Consider the following 19,084-nt stretch of genomic DNA (forward strand, 5'->3'; position numbering starts at 1 on the left):
AGGAATGTTACATTTTATTTTCAGACAATGTCATGTTTAAATGTACTCACATTGTTTAAAACACATGTTTAGTATATTTTATGAATGTTTATATGCAATATTTAACAGAACATTAAGAAATAATGTTTTACAACAGTTTGTAAATAATAGAATGTAATGTTTTTTATCATTACAAGCAAAAACATTCATAACGTTATTCGGAACTTTGGGAACTTTCAAGGAACGTTCTTAGAACCTTTCTCTGTGGTTGAGCATTGTGTTAGCATCATTAAACGCCATGGGTTCGAACAAGGGAATGCAAATGCTGATAAAAAATGTATACTTTGCATTGCACTGTATGTTATTTGCCATTTCTGTAAATGTGAAGATAAATGTAAAGACAGACAGTCATTGTTTCATTTTAAACCAGTTCTATTTTAAGAGAACTTAACTAGACTAAATAAAAGGGTCACCAAAATGTTAATTTTGCTATTACAGGGCTCCAGACTGCCCCCAAATGGTGGCATTTTGCCCCTAAAATTTTACATCCAGTCGCACATGTGCAACCAGTAAATTTGACCTTTTTTTTCCAAAAGTGCACAATAAAATGTGTCACTGAATTTGAAACAGCACATTGTACTTTCTGCATCTATCATTAAAGTATTTATTAGTAATACAGTGGAAATTAGTAGAAATGTGAATATTTGGTTAGCATGTTGATTTACGGTGTGTGCCCCTAAATTTTCTGGTTGCATCAATAAGGGTACCACCCCAGCAAAAGAAAGGATACAGTTTTGTACGAATGACATAGTTGTAATTGTCTGTGCAGATTAAATGGAGATCTAATCTATTTATGTTTCATGTAAAACATTGCATTAGCTTTAAAATAATCTGAAACAGACACAATCAAGGCCACATGATGTCACACAACCATGACCTTTGACATGTCTAACATCGAGTTTTTAATTGATGGCTTTATTTGTCATTGTGCACTACAACCAAAAGCATCACGCCAGCCATGGTGAGATTAGAAAATTACACAATTGGAAGGGTGAAAAGGTATAATTGAAAATGGCAAAGGGTTGAAAAGAGGAGACATTTAAAATGAGAGCTCTGTGTTGTTAGGCTGGCAGGATGTTGGGATGCTTTGGAGCAACGTGCAGAGGAATTAGTACACTTCGTGACAGTGCTCCAGGACAGAGGCAGTCGGAGAAAGCTGGCACGTCACGCCCAGACAAACAGGAGCGCAGTTTAATCACGGAGATTACTGCATGGCTGCTGCTGCAATGACAGGGACAAATTGAGGAAATATAAGACATCTTCTTATAAACAAGTCCCATGTTTCTAGAAGCATGTTGAGGAATGTACATGGGGAAAATAAGACAGAAATGCAGAATTTAAAGCAACACCAAAGAGTTTTTTTTTTACCTTAAAATAACGCTTCCAAAACAGTTTCAGTCGTTCATCCACTCTAAACAGGGTGAACAGCACTTTCACATTCGCTTTGCAGCCCTCTATCGGCCAAAACCGCACTAAAGAAGTTTCCAACCGTCGGGTAGTGGTCCTGTAGTCCGAGTGAATACTACAAAAACTTGCTTTACGGCAGACCTACAATCCAATCAGAGCCAGCTATGCCTCAGTATTTATGACAGTGGGTAATGGACAATTACGCTTCTAACCTGTAGGGGGAGCAAAGAGCCAAAACTCTTTGGTGTTGCTCTAAGCATTTAAGCATCTTTGTGGTTTGTTTCCCAAAAAGAATTATATAGTACATAAATAAATGTGTAGATTTACATTAGAATAGGTAAACACTAATGACGGCAGCTTCTATTTAAACACTCACATTAGAATATCATATGCATTTAAAGTGCCCATATTATGAAAAACTCACTTTTTCTGGGTTTTGGGGTGTTATTTTGTGTCTCTGATGCTCCCACACGCATACAAACTTGGAAAAAAATCCATCCATGCTGTTTTGAGTGAGATACAGGTTTCTGAATGTCCTCTGCCTTGAGTCTCAGATTGCGCCAGTTTAAACTCAGCTCCGTTGTGACGTAACAAACCGTTTCGTCACATTCAGTTTGAATTTTCCCGCCCACCACCCCACTCGCAGGTCTCCACCCACCAGGTAGCTAGAGAGCATAGAGCAGTCACTTGAATGAGACCCTCTGTGCTGTTATCATGTCTCACGGAAATAACAGCGCTATTTGGATATTATGGATTATACTCCCACCTACTTTTAAAAACAAAGTTTTAACGCGTGGTTATTGGAACCCGGAGTAATCTTATATACAGTGTGTTACGACGCAAACAGTCCTCAGATTGTAGGCGATAAGACCTTCATGCGAAATCTGATGTAAACAACAGACTATGTATCTATATTTCACGGATTATAAGCATTTGTGGACAAAAATGGTAATTGGATGTATTTTATTGGACTTTCATGGATCATTCACACATCTGAAACAGACTGGATTCGATTCGCGATTGCGTTGTTTCATCACAAAAGGTAAGAAGTCACGTTATATTTTGCATGTTGTCATCTTCTGTCACAAAATACTACATTTATGATGCTAGAGCTAAAAGCTTTTTGCCAAACTAACCGAGACCGTACGCCCCGGCTTTTCTGACGAGGCGAGCCTCTAATAACTTTACGGTCCGCATAGATATATACACGGTCCGGACCTCCCGCTAGCTTCTAGCAATTAGCACGCGGTCAGAGGTGTAAAGTACTTGAGTAAATGTACTTCGTTACTGTACTTAAGTATTTTTTGGGCTACTTTGTACTTGTACTGAGTATCAAAAATATAGGCAACTTTTACTCTCTACTCAATTACATTTTTGATCGGGTATTTGTACTCTTTACTCCACTACATTTGAAATGACACTTAACGTTACTCGCTACATTATTTATTCGTCAAATAAAAACGAGACGAAAGTGTCAGAGGGTGATGATGGATAGAATCTGTGGTCGCGAGGTTACACGCACACACATTTGGCGCTGCGCAGAGCAATCGTATGAAATCAAAGTACTGCGAGAGCGAATCAAATGCATATGGAGAAGTCTGGTCTCGCGGTACTTTGATGTCAAACGCTGAATGGCTTGCGTTGAGCCACCGTAGCGGGACATCTGCGTGCTGCGTATGTCATTAACTGTAGAGAAAAGTTCGCGTCTGGTCTGAGAGAAGAGATAAAGAGCAAACATATGGATGCATATCACATTTGCTTCAATCAAGGGACCCTTTGTTAAACTTGTGATGCTACAATCAAAGCAAAAGTGATGCGCGATTGCAGGAGAGTCATCCCGCAACTCAAAGGCAAGCACAAATGTTTATATACTCTGATGCTACTTTATCAGCTAACATGAGAGCGATGTCCTGTACTGATTGCCTGAGTAACTTGAGTACATTATAAGATTGATAATAAGTGTACAATTTCACTGTCCTCACATTTAATCAAGTATGCTGTAATGTATTTAATGTAAAGAGGGATGCATGAAGGAAGAAATGTAGTGCACTTGTGAGATAGTCGTGTTACGTACTACATGTGTTTACAATTAATCTTTCAAATGAACAACTTCACGTTTTTAATATGCATTATCATATTTCTGTTAGTGTAATTTTAGTTTACTGGAATTTTTTAAATATTAAAATTATATCTTTTTTTAGGATAGGCCTATATAAGAATATTTGGTAACACTTTACAATAAGGTTCATTAGTTAACAGTAGTTAATGTATTAACCAACTTCAACAAACCATGAGCAATACATTTGTTACATTATTTATTCATTTTTGTTAATGTTAGTTAATAAAAATTTAAGCTTTAATTGTTTGTTCATGTTAGTTCAGAGTGCATTAACTAATGTTAACAAGATTTTAATAATGTGTTAGTAATTGTTGAAATTAACATTAACAATGATGAATAAATGCTGTATAAGTGCAGTTCATTATTATTTCATGTTAACTAATGTAGCTAACTAATGTTAACTAATGAACCTTATTGTAAAGTGTTACCATATATTTATATCACAAAGTTAGGCTATATATTTTTCAGCATGGCACATTCAAGTACACAATGACACTAGACTAAAATTAAATGGGTTTAAATTAAATTTAATGTAGATTTCTAGACTAAAATCTCATGGCATTTAGTTGAATAAAATTAGACTAAAACTAAATCAATTCAGATGACAAAAATATGACTAAAACTAAATTAAATTTGAGTCAAAAGACTATGACTATGTTTAATCTGTGTTTGTTCTGCCAGGTCAAAATTTTGAGGTTTGATTTCTTTTCTATATTAGGAAATAAAACCTCATAAATAAACTTTCTTAGTTTTCACTGCCCAGACCTACAATGTCTCTTTGTGTTGAATACTAGTGCATCTTTGAGCCAACATTCAGTACGAGTAAAAATACTTGAGTACTTTTAAATTGGGTTACTTTAATACTTTTACTCAAGTTGTATTTAAATTGGTGACTTGTAACTTGTAGTGGAGTAATTTTTACAGTAAGGAATTTGTACTTTTACTCAAGTATGGCTTTAAGCTACTCTTTACACCTCTGCACGCGGTCCACAAGCAGTATACATCCCCCGGCGGGTCTTAATTTCTGTAATTTGCGAAAATAATGCGTTTGAAAAGGTTTATAACGGGAATATATTAGTATTGTCCAGGGAAAACGAGTGTATTGTTCAGACTGCTACATCACAATTTACGCTGGAATCTTTGTGTGTCATGATGAGTTTGACACACAGAGACCGGGCATTACCGCCCCGGCTTTTCTGACGAGGCTAACCCCCGAGCCTCTTCTACCTTTACGGTCCGGACCTCCCGCTAGCTTCTAGCAATTAGCACGTGGTCCACAAGCAGTATACATCCCCCGCCGGACCTTAAATTCTGTAATTTGCGAAAATAATGCGTTTGAATGTTTTATAATGGGAATATGTTAGCATTGTCCAGGTAAAACGAGTTTATTGTTGTGACTGCTAACGTAACATCACAATTTACTCTGGAATCATTGTGTGTCATGAGTTTCTTCTCCTGTAGTGTAACGTTACTTATTAGTGATACTTTTCTGCATGATTTGTCTGTTGGCAACATAAACCGTTAATAATAATAATATATAAAATAATAACACACTATGGTGTGTACTACTCACGATATCACTATGCACTCGCACATGACGTTAGTAGTGGGGCGTGATCAAAGGAGCAGCAGCTCATAAATCTGTAATGACTAGCTCAAAACCGCAAACCTAACGCCCACCCACACACACACACACAATACATGCACACACATTCACATTGGCCACAACAGGCACAATCTGAACTGCCCTGAAACAGAGGCTACTAGAGATGGGTAACAATCTTTTCCTAAAAGCTATTTCGAGCAAACAACTTTTGAAACATGCTTTATGGAACTCATACACCTATATAACTTGTGGAAAAGCAGTCATAAGATGGGCACTTTAAAGTACAGAGGCTATTTTGGGGATTTCCGCCTTGATTTGGCCTACCCAATTTCAAATGCTTCCCATACCCACATGCAGAGGTTTACATACAAAAGTTTGGTATCATTTTACAGGAAACCCTTTGAAATTACATAAAACCCTCTTGAAAGTGCTAAACATGGTTGTATGGGTTTAACACAAAAATAAATTATGCCTAAAACATTTAAAGTGTAGCCATACCCACGTAAAGTGGAATAAATAAAATATCTTTATATCATTTAACAGAAAACCCTTTGAAGTTACTTATAAAGCTGGTTGTTTTTCATATGATAAAACACCCAATTTTCTTTTTTGTGTTCTAAACACTGTCTTTGAAAGTGGATAACTCTGGTTCTGTGTGCTCTAGCAGACTGCAGACAGTTCTGGTTGTTACCAGCAGCAGACAGTAAACACCAAAAGAAGAAACAAAAGAGAATGGTCTCTTTAGCATGTTGAATTCAAAACTTATTCTTATTTTACTGAAGGGAGTGAAAATAAATGTTTTATATAAAAGTACTTTGTTTTGTTTTGCACATACAATAAATAGCCAGTGATTATATATGCACACAACCAAAGAAAATACTGTGAATGGACTCATTTTGTAGAGTAGGACCAAAGATAAAAGATGGTGTAGCATTTGTGGCTATCGGTGCTATCTGAGGCAGTTCACCCTCAATTTTCACATAAGTTTACTAAAGAAATTTTTTACCTCATTATTCATTCAATGATTTTTGGATATGTGATGATAAAAATAATGATGCAACCTTATTCCTGGGAGTGAGAGATTTCATTTGATATAAGACTTGCCCATGTTTGTCATATTTGAAAAATATGTAATATGTGAATATTAAATCATATAAAAAAGTTGGGGGGGGGGGGGTGATAGTGTATATTAAGTGTAAATAACTTTCTTACAGTAAAACATATCTCAAAGCTTTTAAACAGTATATGGTCCATGACAGACCATTAAAAATTAAAGGAATATTTTATATTAATTCATAATAAGTCAGACTGTACTTGATTTAAAAAAAACTATTTCCAGATCAGTTTACGTTTACGACTACGTCGGAGAAAAGTAGAATACTCAAATCTGCGCCAACTAGAGTTCGTTCGGTTGGATCCGAACTTTTCATCGTCACAGTCTTATCTCAACATGGCTCTAGTTAATTCTAGGTCTGTGTGTAATAAGACTTTTATTTTAAATGATTTTTGTAACGGCCGTAATCTGGACATGTTATTTCTGACAGAGACTTGGACCTGTGCGGATGTCACAGGTGACGTTTTGAACGAACGACGGGCGGAACCCGGCTTCCACATTTTGTATGAACGACGGGCGGAACCCGGCTTCCACATTTCATTTCCGGGGTTTCCCCGAAGTCAAATTAAGCCTGATTGCGCGCAGGTGGGGATAATTTGCACAGCGATCGCTGGTAGGCTGACGAGGGGAAGAGCCAGCATATAAAAAGACCTTTGTAGACATCAAACGGTGTGCTGGTGGTATACTTTGTGTACGCTGTGTTGCTGCTTTGCAGACGGACCACGCTGGTTGGATCGCTCTCCTGGGGAAGAGAGAAAGAGACAATCAGCTGACGAAGGAATATTGTGGAGTTTCAGTGAGAAAGAGTGGACACAGAGCCATCAAGAACGCAGTGAACCGAGGTTATTGGAAACAAAGCGTGAGTAACCGTGGTGGTACTTATCTGTACATAACTTGTATGAAGAGTTGTCCTGGTGTGTGCTTTTTTTGCGTTTCTTGAGGTCCCTGGCCCCACTGGAGAGGAAAGCGTGGGTGAGCCGCGGGTTGACCGGAAGCACGGACGACGCACCGTTTACCAGTAAGTCAGTGGCCCTGTGGGAAAAAGGAAGTGCAGGTGAGCCAGGGGAGTGATAACCAACACGCCGGGCCTGTGAACATCACATATCTCTCCCTCAATTGTGATCCAGTTGTTACCCAACCATCCTCTCGAGGTCGTCGTAGTCAGGTGGCAAGGACGATCTAAAATTCACGTGAAATTGTATAAGAGTGCTGTGGGTGAGTTTCACTGATTGATGGTGTTTACGCTTTACTTGCTGTGTATATGCTGTGCTTGTAGCGTTCAAACTGCCGAGCCTCCGACGAGTCACGAGAGGACGACATCCGTTGTGGCCTGAGTCCTACAGAGAGAGAGAAAACCAAGCCCTGTGCCCGGGGTGTGACAACGAGAGCTTCGTTTGTACACAGAACAGACAGTGGTAGAACACAGTGAGTAGTATCAAGTGTGTACCGTGCGGATTGTGGGTCGTAACGGTGTGTGTACTGACCTCGTCAACAGAAGCTTGTGGTGAACGGAGCCTCGACGAAAGTTCGCCCCAGCTCGTGACCCCGGTCGTGGAAGAAGGAGGGGGAGTTTGGGAAGCGTTTGGCTCCGGTCATCGGACTCACTAGTCCCTACGACGCCCGGACAGCCATACTGGAAGGGCGAAGGAATACGGTACACTGACACTGTAGCAAAATCCACTGTATGTAGCAACTATCTACCTGAAACCAGTGAAGCTTTGTGTGGGAACGAGGATCCCCCGGCACTGTGAGTAACGTAACCTGTGAAATAAACCTGTTCTGTGCTTATAGTAACTACCTACCTGAAACCAGTGAAGCTTTGTGTGGGAACGAGGATCCCCCGGCACTGTGAGTAACGTAACCTGTGAAATAGACCTGTTCTGTGCTTATAGTAACTACCTACCTGAAACCAGTGAAGCTTTGTGTGGGAACGAGGATCCCCCGGCACTGTGAGTAATGCAACCTGTGAAATAAACCTGTGCTGTGCTTATAGCAACTACCTACCTGAACTAGTGGAGCTCTTTGTGGGAACGAGGATCCCCCGGCATTGTGAGTAACGCCACCTGTGAACTAAACCTGTACTGTGCTTACAGCAACTACCTACCTGAACCAGTGAAGCTCTGTGTGGGAACGAGGATCCCCCGGCACTGTGAGTAACACAACCTGTGGGATAAACCGGTGCTGTGATTATAGCAACTACCTACCTGCATCAGTGAAGCTCTGTGTGGGAACGAGGATCCCCCAGTACTGTGAGTAGCAAAGGAGTACTTACCCTGGTCTGACTGTGTTTGATTCTGCCTCCAGGAGAAGCGGAGCGCGCCACGGATTGCTGGGCCAGAGCCCCGGTCCCCAGTCCTTTCCCCAAGTGGCCCTGGAGACAAAGAAGAGCCACATTAGTTTTAAGTTTCCCTTTTTCCCTTCCCCCTTTTCCCTTTTTAAATATTTAATAAAGTTTGTTTTAATAGTAGTATACTCGTCTGTCTGGTCATTGGGGTGGTCTTGGGAAACTCCTCGAGGTGGAAGAGTTAAGAGGGGTGTGACCCTTTAGTCTATTTGGGTCCGCCTCGGGGTGTGACAGATTTGGCGTAGTCGGCAGGGCTCCACCTCGAGTTGAGCGACCAAGGCCCTCCAATGGCCGACGACGAGTTGCCCAAAGCCCCGCCCCGTGTTGTGCCTGAAAGGCCAGAAACCCCACCCCGTGTTGTGCCTGAAAGGCCAGAAACACCACCCCGTGTCATGCCCGTGTTCCTGGGAAACCCCTGGGTGCAGAAGTATACTGGGGTCGAGTCCGAGGTTCATTTAACTGAGTGGAGGGCCCAGATTGAGTATTTGGCCGGCCTTCAGGGGCTGAGCGCCAGTCAACAACAGCAATTCGTATTAAACTCACTAGGAGGAGAAGCCCGGCGAGAAGTACAAGCTGCCCCCGAAGCCGTTCGAGCCACCGCCCAGACCATATTCCACTTCCTCACCGAGCAGTATGGTGATACCACCCCTGTGGCCGTCCTGAGGTCGCAGTTCTTTAATTACAAGCAGGGCCCACACCAGTCTGTTCGAGCCTTTGCCCTGAAGCTGCGCGAGCAGTATACGCGCCTACAGCGACGACGAGATCATGGGTTGGGAGATGAGGAGACCCTGCTAAGGGACCAGTTCCTGTTAGGGCTACGGGAGGGCCCCCTACGTCAAAGCCTCCGAGTACAGTTTAGAAGAGACCCTGAACTTACGTTTGATGATCTGAAGAAGGAGGCTATGGCCTTGGAAGGTGACCATGCAGAAGTAAAGGAGGCCCCCGTATGTGCAGCAGTGAGTGGCCCGGCGGCAGCCTCGGAGGTATCAGACTGGAAACAAACATTGAAGATGTTCCCCTGGTAGGGGAACTGCGCCTAGGGCCGGGAAGGAAAGAAGAAGGGCCCGCCCCCCGAGAACGGACGTGCTCTGATCGGGGCCGAGATGGGATGAGGCGGCCCTGGCAGGCGAGTCGGCCCAGGTTCGAGTGGGACGAGCAAGGGAGGCCCATTTGCAATCGGTGTGGGACCGCAGGGCATGTGAGTAGGCAGTGCGGACCACGAAGAGCCTCCGAGGGGGGTTTTTAAGACGACCGGCCACAGTGGGTCATGTGGTCGGCGCCCCCCAAAGTGACCCCCATAGAAGAATGGAACCCAAGGATGGGATGATTGGGCTTAGCCCAACAGTGGAGGCCCAGGTATGTGGCACCATGGTGCGCTGTCTCGTTGACACTGGTTCCCAGGTCACCTTATTCTCCGAGAGCTTGTCCCATGAGCTATTTGGGGCCTACCCCGCACACAAGGCTGAAGCGCCCTGGCTTACCCTGAAGGGGGCGAACGGCTTAGAGATCCCCTACATCGGCTATCGACTTACCGACTTCGAACTGTATGGAGTACGAGTTCCGCAGAAGGGGGTCATCATCGTACAGGACCACTGCCTCGGCCGCCATCGAGCCCTCCTGGGTATGAATGTTCTCTCGGAGTGTTGGGAGGGGCTATTTCGGGCTAGGCCCGTTCAGACAATACCGAGGGCCGAGCGGCCAGGCTGGGAACGAGTAGTGGCCGACTGCAGGCGAGTGCAGCTGGCTAGGAACCAAGATGGCCGAGAAGAGGTTGGTCGAGTAGCATGTCGATTTGCATTGTCAGTGCCAGCAGAAAGCGAAGCCATAGTGTGGGCCAGGGTGCCACAACAGCGTCGAGGCTCTGAGAGCTGGGTGTTGGTTGAACCTCACGAAGACTGCACACAGGTGAGGGTGGCCCGAGGACTGACGTTGGTGCGACGAGGCCGAGTGCCGGTAAAGGTCTGTAACGAAAATCCCTACCCAGTACACTTACACAAGCACCAGCGGCTGGTGACGGTGACGTCGGTCGAGGGACATCAGATGCGGGATAAGGAAGATGTGAGTTTCCGGCGAGTGCACACTGCAGTTGTTGAGGTAGCACTAACGCAAGCAGAAGGAGCGTCTAGGATGAGGGAGAAAAAGGTACCGGCCCATTTGACAGGGGACTCCTTACGAGGAGAGGACCTGGAACAGGAACAGGCAGAAGAGCTGCGGAAGTTACTGGAGAGATGGCAACACGTGTTTTCTACCCATGATGAAGACTATGGTTGTACGACGGTAATACGACACAGCATCCCTACGGGAGAAGCTGCACCGAGTCGGGAGCAGTATCGGCCGATACCCCCCACCTTATACACAGAAGTGAGAACTCTCCTACAAGGTATGCTGGAGCAGGGGATTGTGCGGGAAAGCAGCAGCCCATGGGCGGCACCTATAGTACTGGTCCAGAAAAAGACGGGGGCTTGGAGGTTCTGTGTGGACTATAGGAAGCTGAACCAACTGACCAAGAAAGATGCGTTCCCCCTGCCTCGTATTGAGGACTCGCTGACAAGCCTGACCAAGTCTGCATGGTATTCCACCTTGGATTTGGCCAGCGGGTACTGGCAGGTACCGGTTGAGGAACGGGACCGAGAGAAGACCGCCTTTACAACGCCATTTGGTCTTTTTGAGTGGGACCGGATGCCCTTCGGTCTTTGCAACGCTCCCGCCACCTTCCAGAGACTGATGCAACGATGCTTGGGAGGTCAGTTGATGGAATCTGTACTAGTATACCTTGATGATGTGATTGTGTATTCCCCAGACTTCGAGACTCACCTGCAACACCTGGAAAAGGTGTTTCGAGAGATGGAGAGGTACGGACTGAAATTACAACCAGAAAAGTGCCACCTGCTGCGCCGTAAGGTGCAGTTCTTGGGACACGTGGTGAGTGCGGCTGGCGTGGCCGTTGACCCCGGGAAGGTATCTGCGGTTCGGGACTGGGAGGCCCCTAGGACTGTAAGGCAAGTGAGATCGTTCCTAGGCTTTGTAGGGTACTACCGGCGATTTATCAAGGGGTTTTCAAAGATTGCCAAACCCTTGAACCAGTTACTGGTCGGGACCGGGCGACCACGAGGGCGAGGATCCCCTACGGTGGAGTGGACCACAGAGTGTGAGACGGCCTTTAGGGTTCTGAAGCAAGAATTATTACAAGCCCCGATTTTGGCATATGCTGACTTCTCCCAACCATTCTTACTTTATACAGATGCCAGCAACCTGGGCCTGGGAGCGGTGCTCGCACAGAAACAGGATGGAGTGGAACGGGTGATCGCCTACGCTAGTCGGAGTCTCCACCCTGCTGAAAGAAATGATGCCAATTACAGTTCCTTCAAGCTTGAACTGCTGGCGCTAAAATGGGCCTTGAGTGAGAAATTCAAGGATTACCTCTGGGGAGCCAAGGTAACCGTGGTCACTGATAATAACCCTCTGGTACATTTGCAGACGGCCCGGTTGGGAGCAGTGGAACAGCGATGGGTGGCACAGCTGGCAAATTACGACTACCAGCTGCAGTACCGTCCGGGGCGGGAGCACACCAACGCCGATGCCCTTTCCCGGTTGCCAGCAAGGGAAGACTCGAGGGGCCCGGCCCCACTCGAAGGAGAACAAGCGGAAGAAGGACTGATGATTGGAGTAGTGGAGGCGCCTGGGAGCCAACAGGAGGCAGCGCCCGTAAGTTGGGGATGGGACCCCCAGCGTTGGAAGGCTAGGCAGCAGGAGGATCAGGAGCTGCGGAATCTGGGCGAGTGGCTCAGCCAGGCTCGGCGACCGACCCCCGCCGAGAGACAAGCCCAGACAGAGGTGGGTCGAAAAATACTGGGACAGTGGGAGAGATTGACATTGAGAGAAGGTGTGTTGTGTAGGAACATTCGGGACCCAGGGACCGAAGAGGAGGTTAGCCAGATCGTGGTACCGGCCAGCCAAGTTCGGGCACTGCTGGAGGCATACCACGACCAGATGGGACATCAGGGGCAGGAGCACACCGTGTCGTTGCTACGCCGACACTTCTATTGGCCAGGGATGGAGATTTCTGTGAGTACGTTCATTCAAGCATGTCCCCGATGCACTCTGTTTAAATCCCGGCAGGAACCTCGAGCACCGATGGTCCCGATTCACGCAAAGGCCCCCCTCCACATTGTGGCGATGGACTATCTGACCCTGAGTCGTCCCAAGGACCGTTACCAGAACATCTTAGTCGTAACCGACTTGTTTACCAAGTACGCCTGGGCTATTCCCACTCTCGACCAGACGGCAAGTACCACGGCCACGGCGCTATGGCGGGCGGTCTTCCAGCCATTTGGGTGCCCTGAGTTCCTGCACTCGGATCAGGGCCCAAATTTTGAGTCCCGTATAATCCGAGAACTATGCCAGCTGTACGGGTGTATAAAGACCCATACGACCTCGTACCACCCCCAAGGAAACGGAGGATGTGAGCGCTTCAACCAGACCCTGTTGAACCTTCTGGGAACTCTGGACCAGAGACGCCAGGATGATTGGGTGAGTGCTTTACCGAACTTGCTACAAGCCTATAATAACAGCGTACACAGTACAACGGGGTATGCCCCCACGTACTTAATGTTTGGGAGACACATTCGCTTGCCCACAGATCTCCTATTGGGAACATCGGGGGGTGAGAGAGAAGGGAACGTGACCGAGTGGGTGGGACGACACCACCACCGTCTCCACTTTGCCTACGAACAGGTCAATAAGGGGATCCAGGCAGCCGGGGAAAAGAACAAGCGGTTGTATGATAGGACGGCGCGGGATGCTCCCCTGCTCCCTGGAGAAAGGGTACTAGTCCGGGACAATCGGCGACTAGGTAGAGGCAAGCTGAGTGATCGGTGGGAGGCGAGGCCGTACATTGTGCAACGGCAGCAGAGACCGGGGCAGCCGGTATACACGATCCGGCCAGAAGGGAAGCCTGGACCGGATCGGGTGGTTCATCGGAACATGATCCGCCCTTGTCCAAACTATCCCCCGCTAGTCACAGAGGTGGCTCCTAAGGAGCCAGAGACTGCTGCCCCCTGGTACGGAGGGTGGATCATCTTTCCAAGAGGCCCGGCGGAGGGGCCGGCCCGAGTGGCCCCAAGGGAGCCTGAGAACTTACCTGTCGTAGTGGATCCAGCGAACGACGTAGCCCCAGAGGCTCCAGGAGAGCCGGACAACTTACCTGCCGAAGGAGCCCCAGAGGCCCCAGGAGAGCCGGATGATTTACCTGCAGAAGAAGCCCCAGAGCCCCTACCACAACGCCCCCAGCGGGAAACCCGGGGGCGGCCGCCCATCCGATATGGAGAGTGGGTCACAGGAAGCGGTTCTAGGGACTAGAACCATTTCGGCGGGGGAGGATGTCACAGGTGACGTTTTGAACGAACGACGGGCGGAACCCGGCTTCCACATTTTGTATGAACGACGGGCGGAACCCGGCTTCCACATTTCATTTCCGGGGTTTCCCCGAAGTCAAATTAAGCCTGATTGCGCGCAGGTGGGGATAATTTGCACAGCGATCGCTGGTAGGCTGACGAGGGGAAGAGCCAGCATATAAAAAGACCTTTGTAGACATCAAACGGTGTGCTGGTGGTATACTTTGTGTACGCTGTGTTGCTGCTTTGCAGACGGACCACGCTGGTTGGATCGCTCTCCTGGGGAAGAGAGAAAGAGACAATCAGCTGACGAAGGAATATTGTGGAGTTTCAGTGAGAAAGAGTGGACACAGAGCCATCAAGAACGCAGTGAACCGAGGTTATTGGAAACAAAGCGTGAGTAACCGTGGTGGTACTTATCTGTACATAACTTGTATGAAGAGTTGTCCTGGTGTGTGCTTTTTTTGCGTTTCTTGAGGTCCCTGGCCCCACTGGAGAGGAAAGCGTGGGTGAGCCGCGGGTTGACCGGAAGCACGGACGACGCACCGTTTACCAGTAAGTCAGTGGCCCTGTGGGAAAAAGGAAGTGCAGGTGAGCCAGGGGAGTGATAACCAACACGCCGGGCCTGTGAACATCACATATCTCTCCCTCAATTGTGATCCAGTTGTTACCCAACCATCCTCTCGAGGTCGTCGTAGTCAGGTGGCAAGGACGATCTAAAATTCACGTGAAATTGTATAAGAGTGCTGTGGGTGAGTTTCACTGATTGATGGTGTTTACGCTTTACTTGCTGTGTATATGCTGTGCTTGTAGCGTTCAAACTGCCGAGCCTCCGACGAGTCACGAGAGGACGACATCCGTTGTGGCCTGAGTCCTACAGAGAGAGAGAAAACCAAGCCCTGTGCCCGGGGTGTGACAACGAGAGCTTCGTTTGTACACAGAACAGACAGTGGTAGAACACAGTGAGTAGTATCAAGTGTGTACCGTGCGGATTGTGGGTCGTAACGGTGTGTGTACTGACCTCGTCAACAGAAGCTTGTGGTGAACGGAGCCTCGACGAAAGTTCGCCCCAGCTCGTGACCCCGGTCGTGGAAGAAGGAGGGGGAGTTTGGGAAGCGTTCGGCTCCGGTCATCGGACTCACTAGTCCCTACGACGCCCGGACAGCCATACTGGAAGGGCGAAGGAATACGGTACACTGACACTGTAGCAAAATCCACTGTATGTAGCAACTATCTACCTGAAACCAGTGAAGCTTTGTGTGGGAACGAGGATCCCCCGGCACTGTGAGTAACGTAACCTGTGAAATAAACCTGTTCTGTGCTTATAGTAACTACCTACCTGAAACCAGTGAAGCTTTGTGTGGGAACGAGGATCCCCCGGCACTGTGAGTAACGTAACCTGTGAAATAGACCTGTTCTGTGCTTATAGTAACTACCAACCTGAAACCAGTGAAGCTTTGTGTGGGAACGAGGATCCCCCGGCACTGTGAGTAATGCAACCTGTGAAATAAACCTGTGCTGTGCTTATAGCAACTACCTACCTGAACTAGTGGAGCTCTGTGTGGGAACGAGGATCCCCCGGCATTGTGAGTAACGCCACCTGTGAACTAAACCTGTACTGTGCTTACAGCAACTACCTACCTGAACCAGTGAAGCTCTGTGTGGGAACGAGGATCCCCCGGCACTGTGAGTAACACAACCTGTGGGATAAACCGGTGCTGTGATTATAGCAACTACCTACCTGCATCAGTGAAGCTCTGTGTGGGAACGAGGATCCCCCAGTACTGTGAGTAGCAAAGGAGTACTTACCCTGGTCTGACTGTGTTTGATTCTGCCTCCAGGAGAAGCGGAGCGCGCCACGGATTGCTGGGCCAGAGCCCCGGTCCCCAGTCCTTTCCCCAAGTGGCCCTGGAGGCAAAGAAGAGCCACATTAGTTTTAAGTTTCCCTTTTTCCCTTCCCCCTTTTCCCTTTTTAAATATTTAATAAAGTTTGTTTTAATAGTAGTATACTCGTCTGTCTGGTCATTGGGGTGGTCTTGGGAAACTCCTCGAGGTGGAAGAGTTAAGAGGGGTGTGACCCTTTAGTCTATTTGGGTCCGCCTCGGGGTGTGACACAGGTCAATCGTCAGTCTTTGATGAACTTTGTCCGCCGGGTTACTGTTTTATTAATGCACCACGTCATACTGGAAAGGGTGGTGGGGTTGCTGTGGTTTTTAAAGAATCCCTCAGCATGCGACCTGTTTCTTTGGGGAATTATTCCCAAGAGAGGAAATGGAAACAGGATCATTTAACTGTGTCTTATGAGTTTTTTAAAGAGTGTCTGATTAATTTTCAAAATGCTGCAAAATCAGCCAGGTCTACGTACTTTTCAAACCTGATTACTGAGCATTCTCATAGACCTAGGATTCTGTTTTCCACAATTAACTCAATAATTAACCCGGCATGTCAGTTTCATGTGGAAATTTTTCTCTGATAAAGTTTCAGCTATCCATTCCTCTTTCACCGTACAGTTAATGGATTCTTTAAGTGGTATGCTGGCTAGCCCGGCTTTGCATGATGTTTCTCTGAGGGAACTTTCAGAGTTGGTCAGTAAGATGAAGAAAACTACCTCCTCCCTTGATATTATACCCTCACAAATTATTAAGGCCTCCTTTTCGGAGATCGGCTCCACTATTCAGTCACTTATTAATTTATCATTATCTGTTGGGAAAGTTCCGAAATGTTTTAAGCATGCAGTTGTTCAACCTTTGCTTAAAAAACAGGGTTTGGCGGAAGATTGTCTTGAGAATTACCGCCCCGTCTCTAAATTATCTTTTTTATCCAAACTTTTAGAGAAGGTAGTTTATTCTCAGCTGATCTCTTATCTGAACGAAATGAATCTTACTGAACCTCTACAATCTGTTTTTTCTGTCCATCATAGCACTGAGTCTGCTTTGATTAAAGTACTTGATGATATTTTACTAGCAGTTGATAAAGGTAAGAATGTAGTTCTGCTCCTACTTGATCTTACAGCTGCCTTCGATACAGTCGATCACGCTACTTTTCTTTGGCGGTTAGAGCATTTATTTGGTATCGGGGGAACCGCCTTGAAATGGTTCAACTCTTATCTTAGTGATAGGTCTTTTTAGGTTGAATTAGGTAAGTTGTCTTCATCTGTTGCTCCGATTACCTGTGGAGTGTCTCAGGGATCCATTTTGGGGCCAATTCTGTTCAATTTATATATGAGACCTATGGGGGATATTATCAGGAAGTATAATGTTTCTTTTCACTTAAATGCTGATGACACCCAGTTATACGTACCCCTGAAAGCTGGTGATACCATTGAACCTCTGTTGGCCTGCCTAGCAGACATTAAGAAATGGCTGTCTGGTAGTTTTCTTAGACTCAATGAGTGTAAAACAGAAGTAATTGCTTTTGGTCCCCTTAAGTTAAGAACTGCCTTTTTAAATGAGCTTCTGTTACGTTCTTAGTTAAAGTGGCAGTCTAGGAGATGAATCTTAAAGTAACAGCAAATTGAAAAAGTAAGTGTATGGGCAGGTTAGAGTCACTAAACACAAAAAGGTAAACTGAGAAGTATTTTATTGTTTGGAGCTCTTTTCTCAGTTAAAAAAATTAAGATAAGGAGGCAGACAAAAATTCAGGAGGGGGAAAGCCCAAAATAACAAACAAAAATGACCCTCTGACTAGTTAGATGTGTAACTGCTAAGCTAGCAACAGAAAATGAAATAAACAACAAAAGTATACTCTACCTCCCTGACTAGAAGAAAAACAGGAGAAAACATATTACAAAAAGGAATAAGCGGGCACCCACCTCCCTAAAGATTCCAGAGTTCAAGGTGTAAAATTAAAGTTGTTCCACTAAAGGGCTACAACCAGCCAGATAGTACAACACAATACAATGAAGAGTCAAAATACTCCAACAACTATAAAAGTACAACTGCGGTGTTTAGCAAGGAGGATTCAACATGCTTAGGTGGCTGCCCCAGAGTCTTTCGCTGCTGCTCTCTTAAGGTGTTGCACGCTCAGGCCAAATGAGTTGCAGGTGGCGACAGCAATCAGAGCACTCTCTCTCTCCTCTCACCTGGTGGGAGACAAAGAGAAAAACCACACACATACACAATACCCACAGGTACACAACCACATTAATAATCATAAAAAGGAAAAATAAAGTATACGTTCCTGGGAACGTAACACTTCATACACATTTTCCCTCAGTTTCCCCCCAGGTTAGGAACCTTGGTTTTATTTTGGATTCTGAACTTTGTTTTACGAAGCAAATTAATAATGTAGTTAAAAGCAGTTTTTATCAGCCAAGGATTATTTCAAGAATAAAACCATTCCTGGAGTTTAAAGACCTCGAAAGGGTTATTCACGCATTCATTACTTCTCGTCTTGATTATTGCAATTCTTTATATTTTGGTTTACCTCAGTCATCCATCAAACGTTTACAGATGGTACAGAATGCTGCTGCAAGGCTGCTGACCGGGGCAAAGAAGTCAGATCACGTTACACCAATTTTAGCTTCTCTTCATTGGCTGCCTGTTCATTTTAGAGTTCAATTTAAAATTCTTTTATTTGTTTTTAAGGCTCGTAATGGCCAAGCCCCATCTTATATTAAGAATTTAATAACTCCCTGTTCATCCTCCAGATCACTAAGGCCCACAGATAAGGCTCTTTTAGCACTTCCTTGGTCTCGACTGAAAACAAAGGGTGATAGAGCTTTTTCAATTGCTGCTTTTTCAATCCCCGTCTCTGGAATCAATTGCCACTGGACATCCGCCTTGCATCTTCTGTTGTAACTTTTAAAACACTGCTAAAAACATACTTGTATTCCCAGGCATTTTAATTCACTGTCATCTTAAATTACTGTCTTTTAATATGTTGTTTTAATGTTGTTTTTGTCTGTGCTCTCTGTTTTATCTGTGCTTTTTTATTCTTTGCTTTGTTCAGCACTTTGGTCAGCGCAGCTGTGTTAAATGTGCTATATAAATAAACTTTACTTACTTACTTACTTACTTACTAATAAGATCTACATGTTTTTGCAGAAGAATGACCAATGCTC

The 19,084-nt window shown here is 45.6% G+C and overlaps 1 protein-coding gene across 1 annotated transcript; it reads left to right on the top strand.

The window, feature by feature from the left end:
* The first annotated feature begins 16,895 nt into the window (after positions 1 to 16,895).
* LOC141282211 (uncharacterized) lies at positions 16,896 to 18,821 on the top strand. Its single transcript, XM_073814795.1, has 2 exons — positions 16,896 to 16,998; positions 18,313 to 18,821. The coding sequence occupies exons 1-2, from the start codon at positions 16,896 to 16,898 to the stop codon at positions 18,819 to 18,821; spliced, it is 612 nt and encodes a 203-aa protein (XP_073670896.1).
* The last annotated feature ends 263 nt before the right edge of the window (positions 18,822 to 19,084 follow it).

The sequence above is a fragment of the Paramisgurnus dabryanus genome, chromosome 5, assembly GCF_030506205.2.
Source record: "Paramisgurnus dabryanus chromosome 5, PD_genome_1.1, whole genome shotgun sequence".
In the NCBI taxonomy this organism is placed as follows: domain Eukaryota; kingdom Metazoa; phylum Chordata; class Actinopteri; order Cypriniformes; family Cobitidae; genus Paramisgurnus; species Paramisgurnus dabryanus.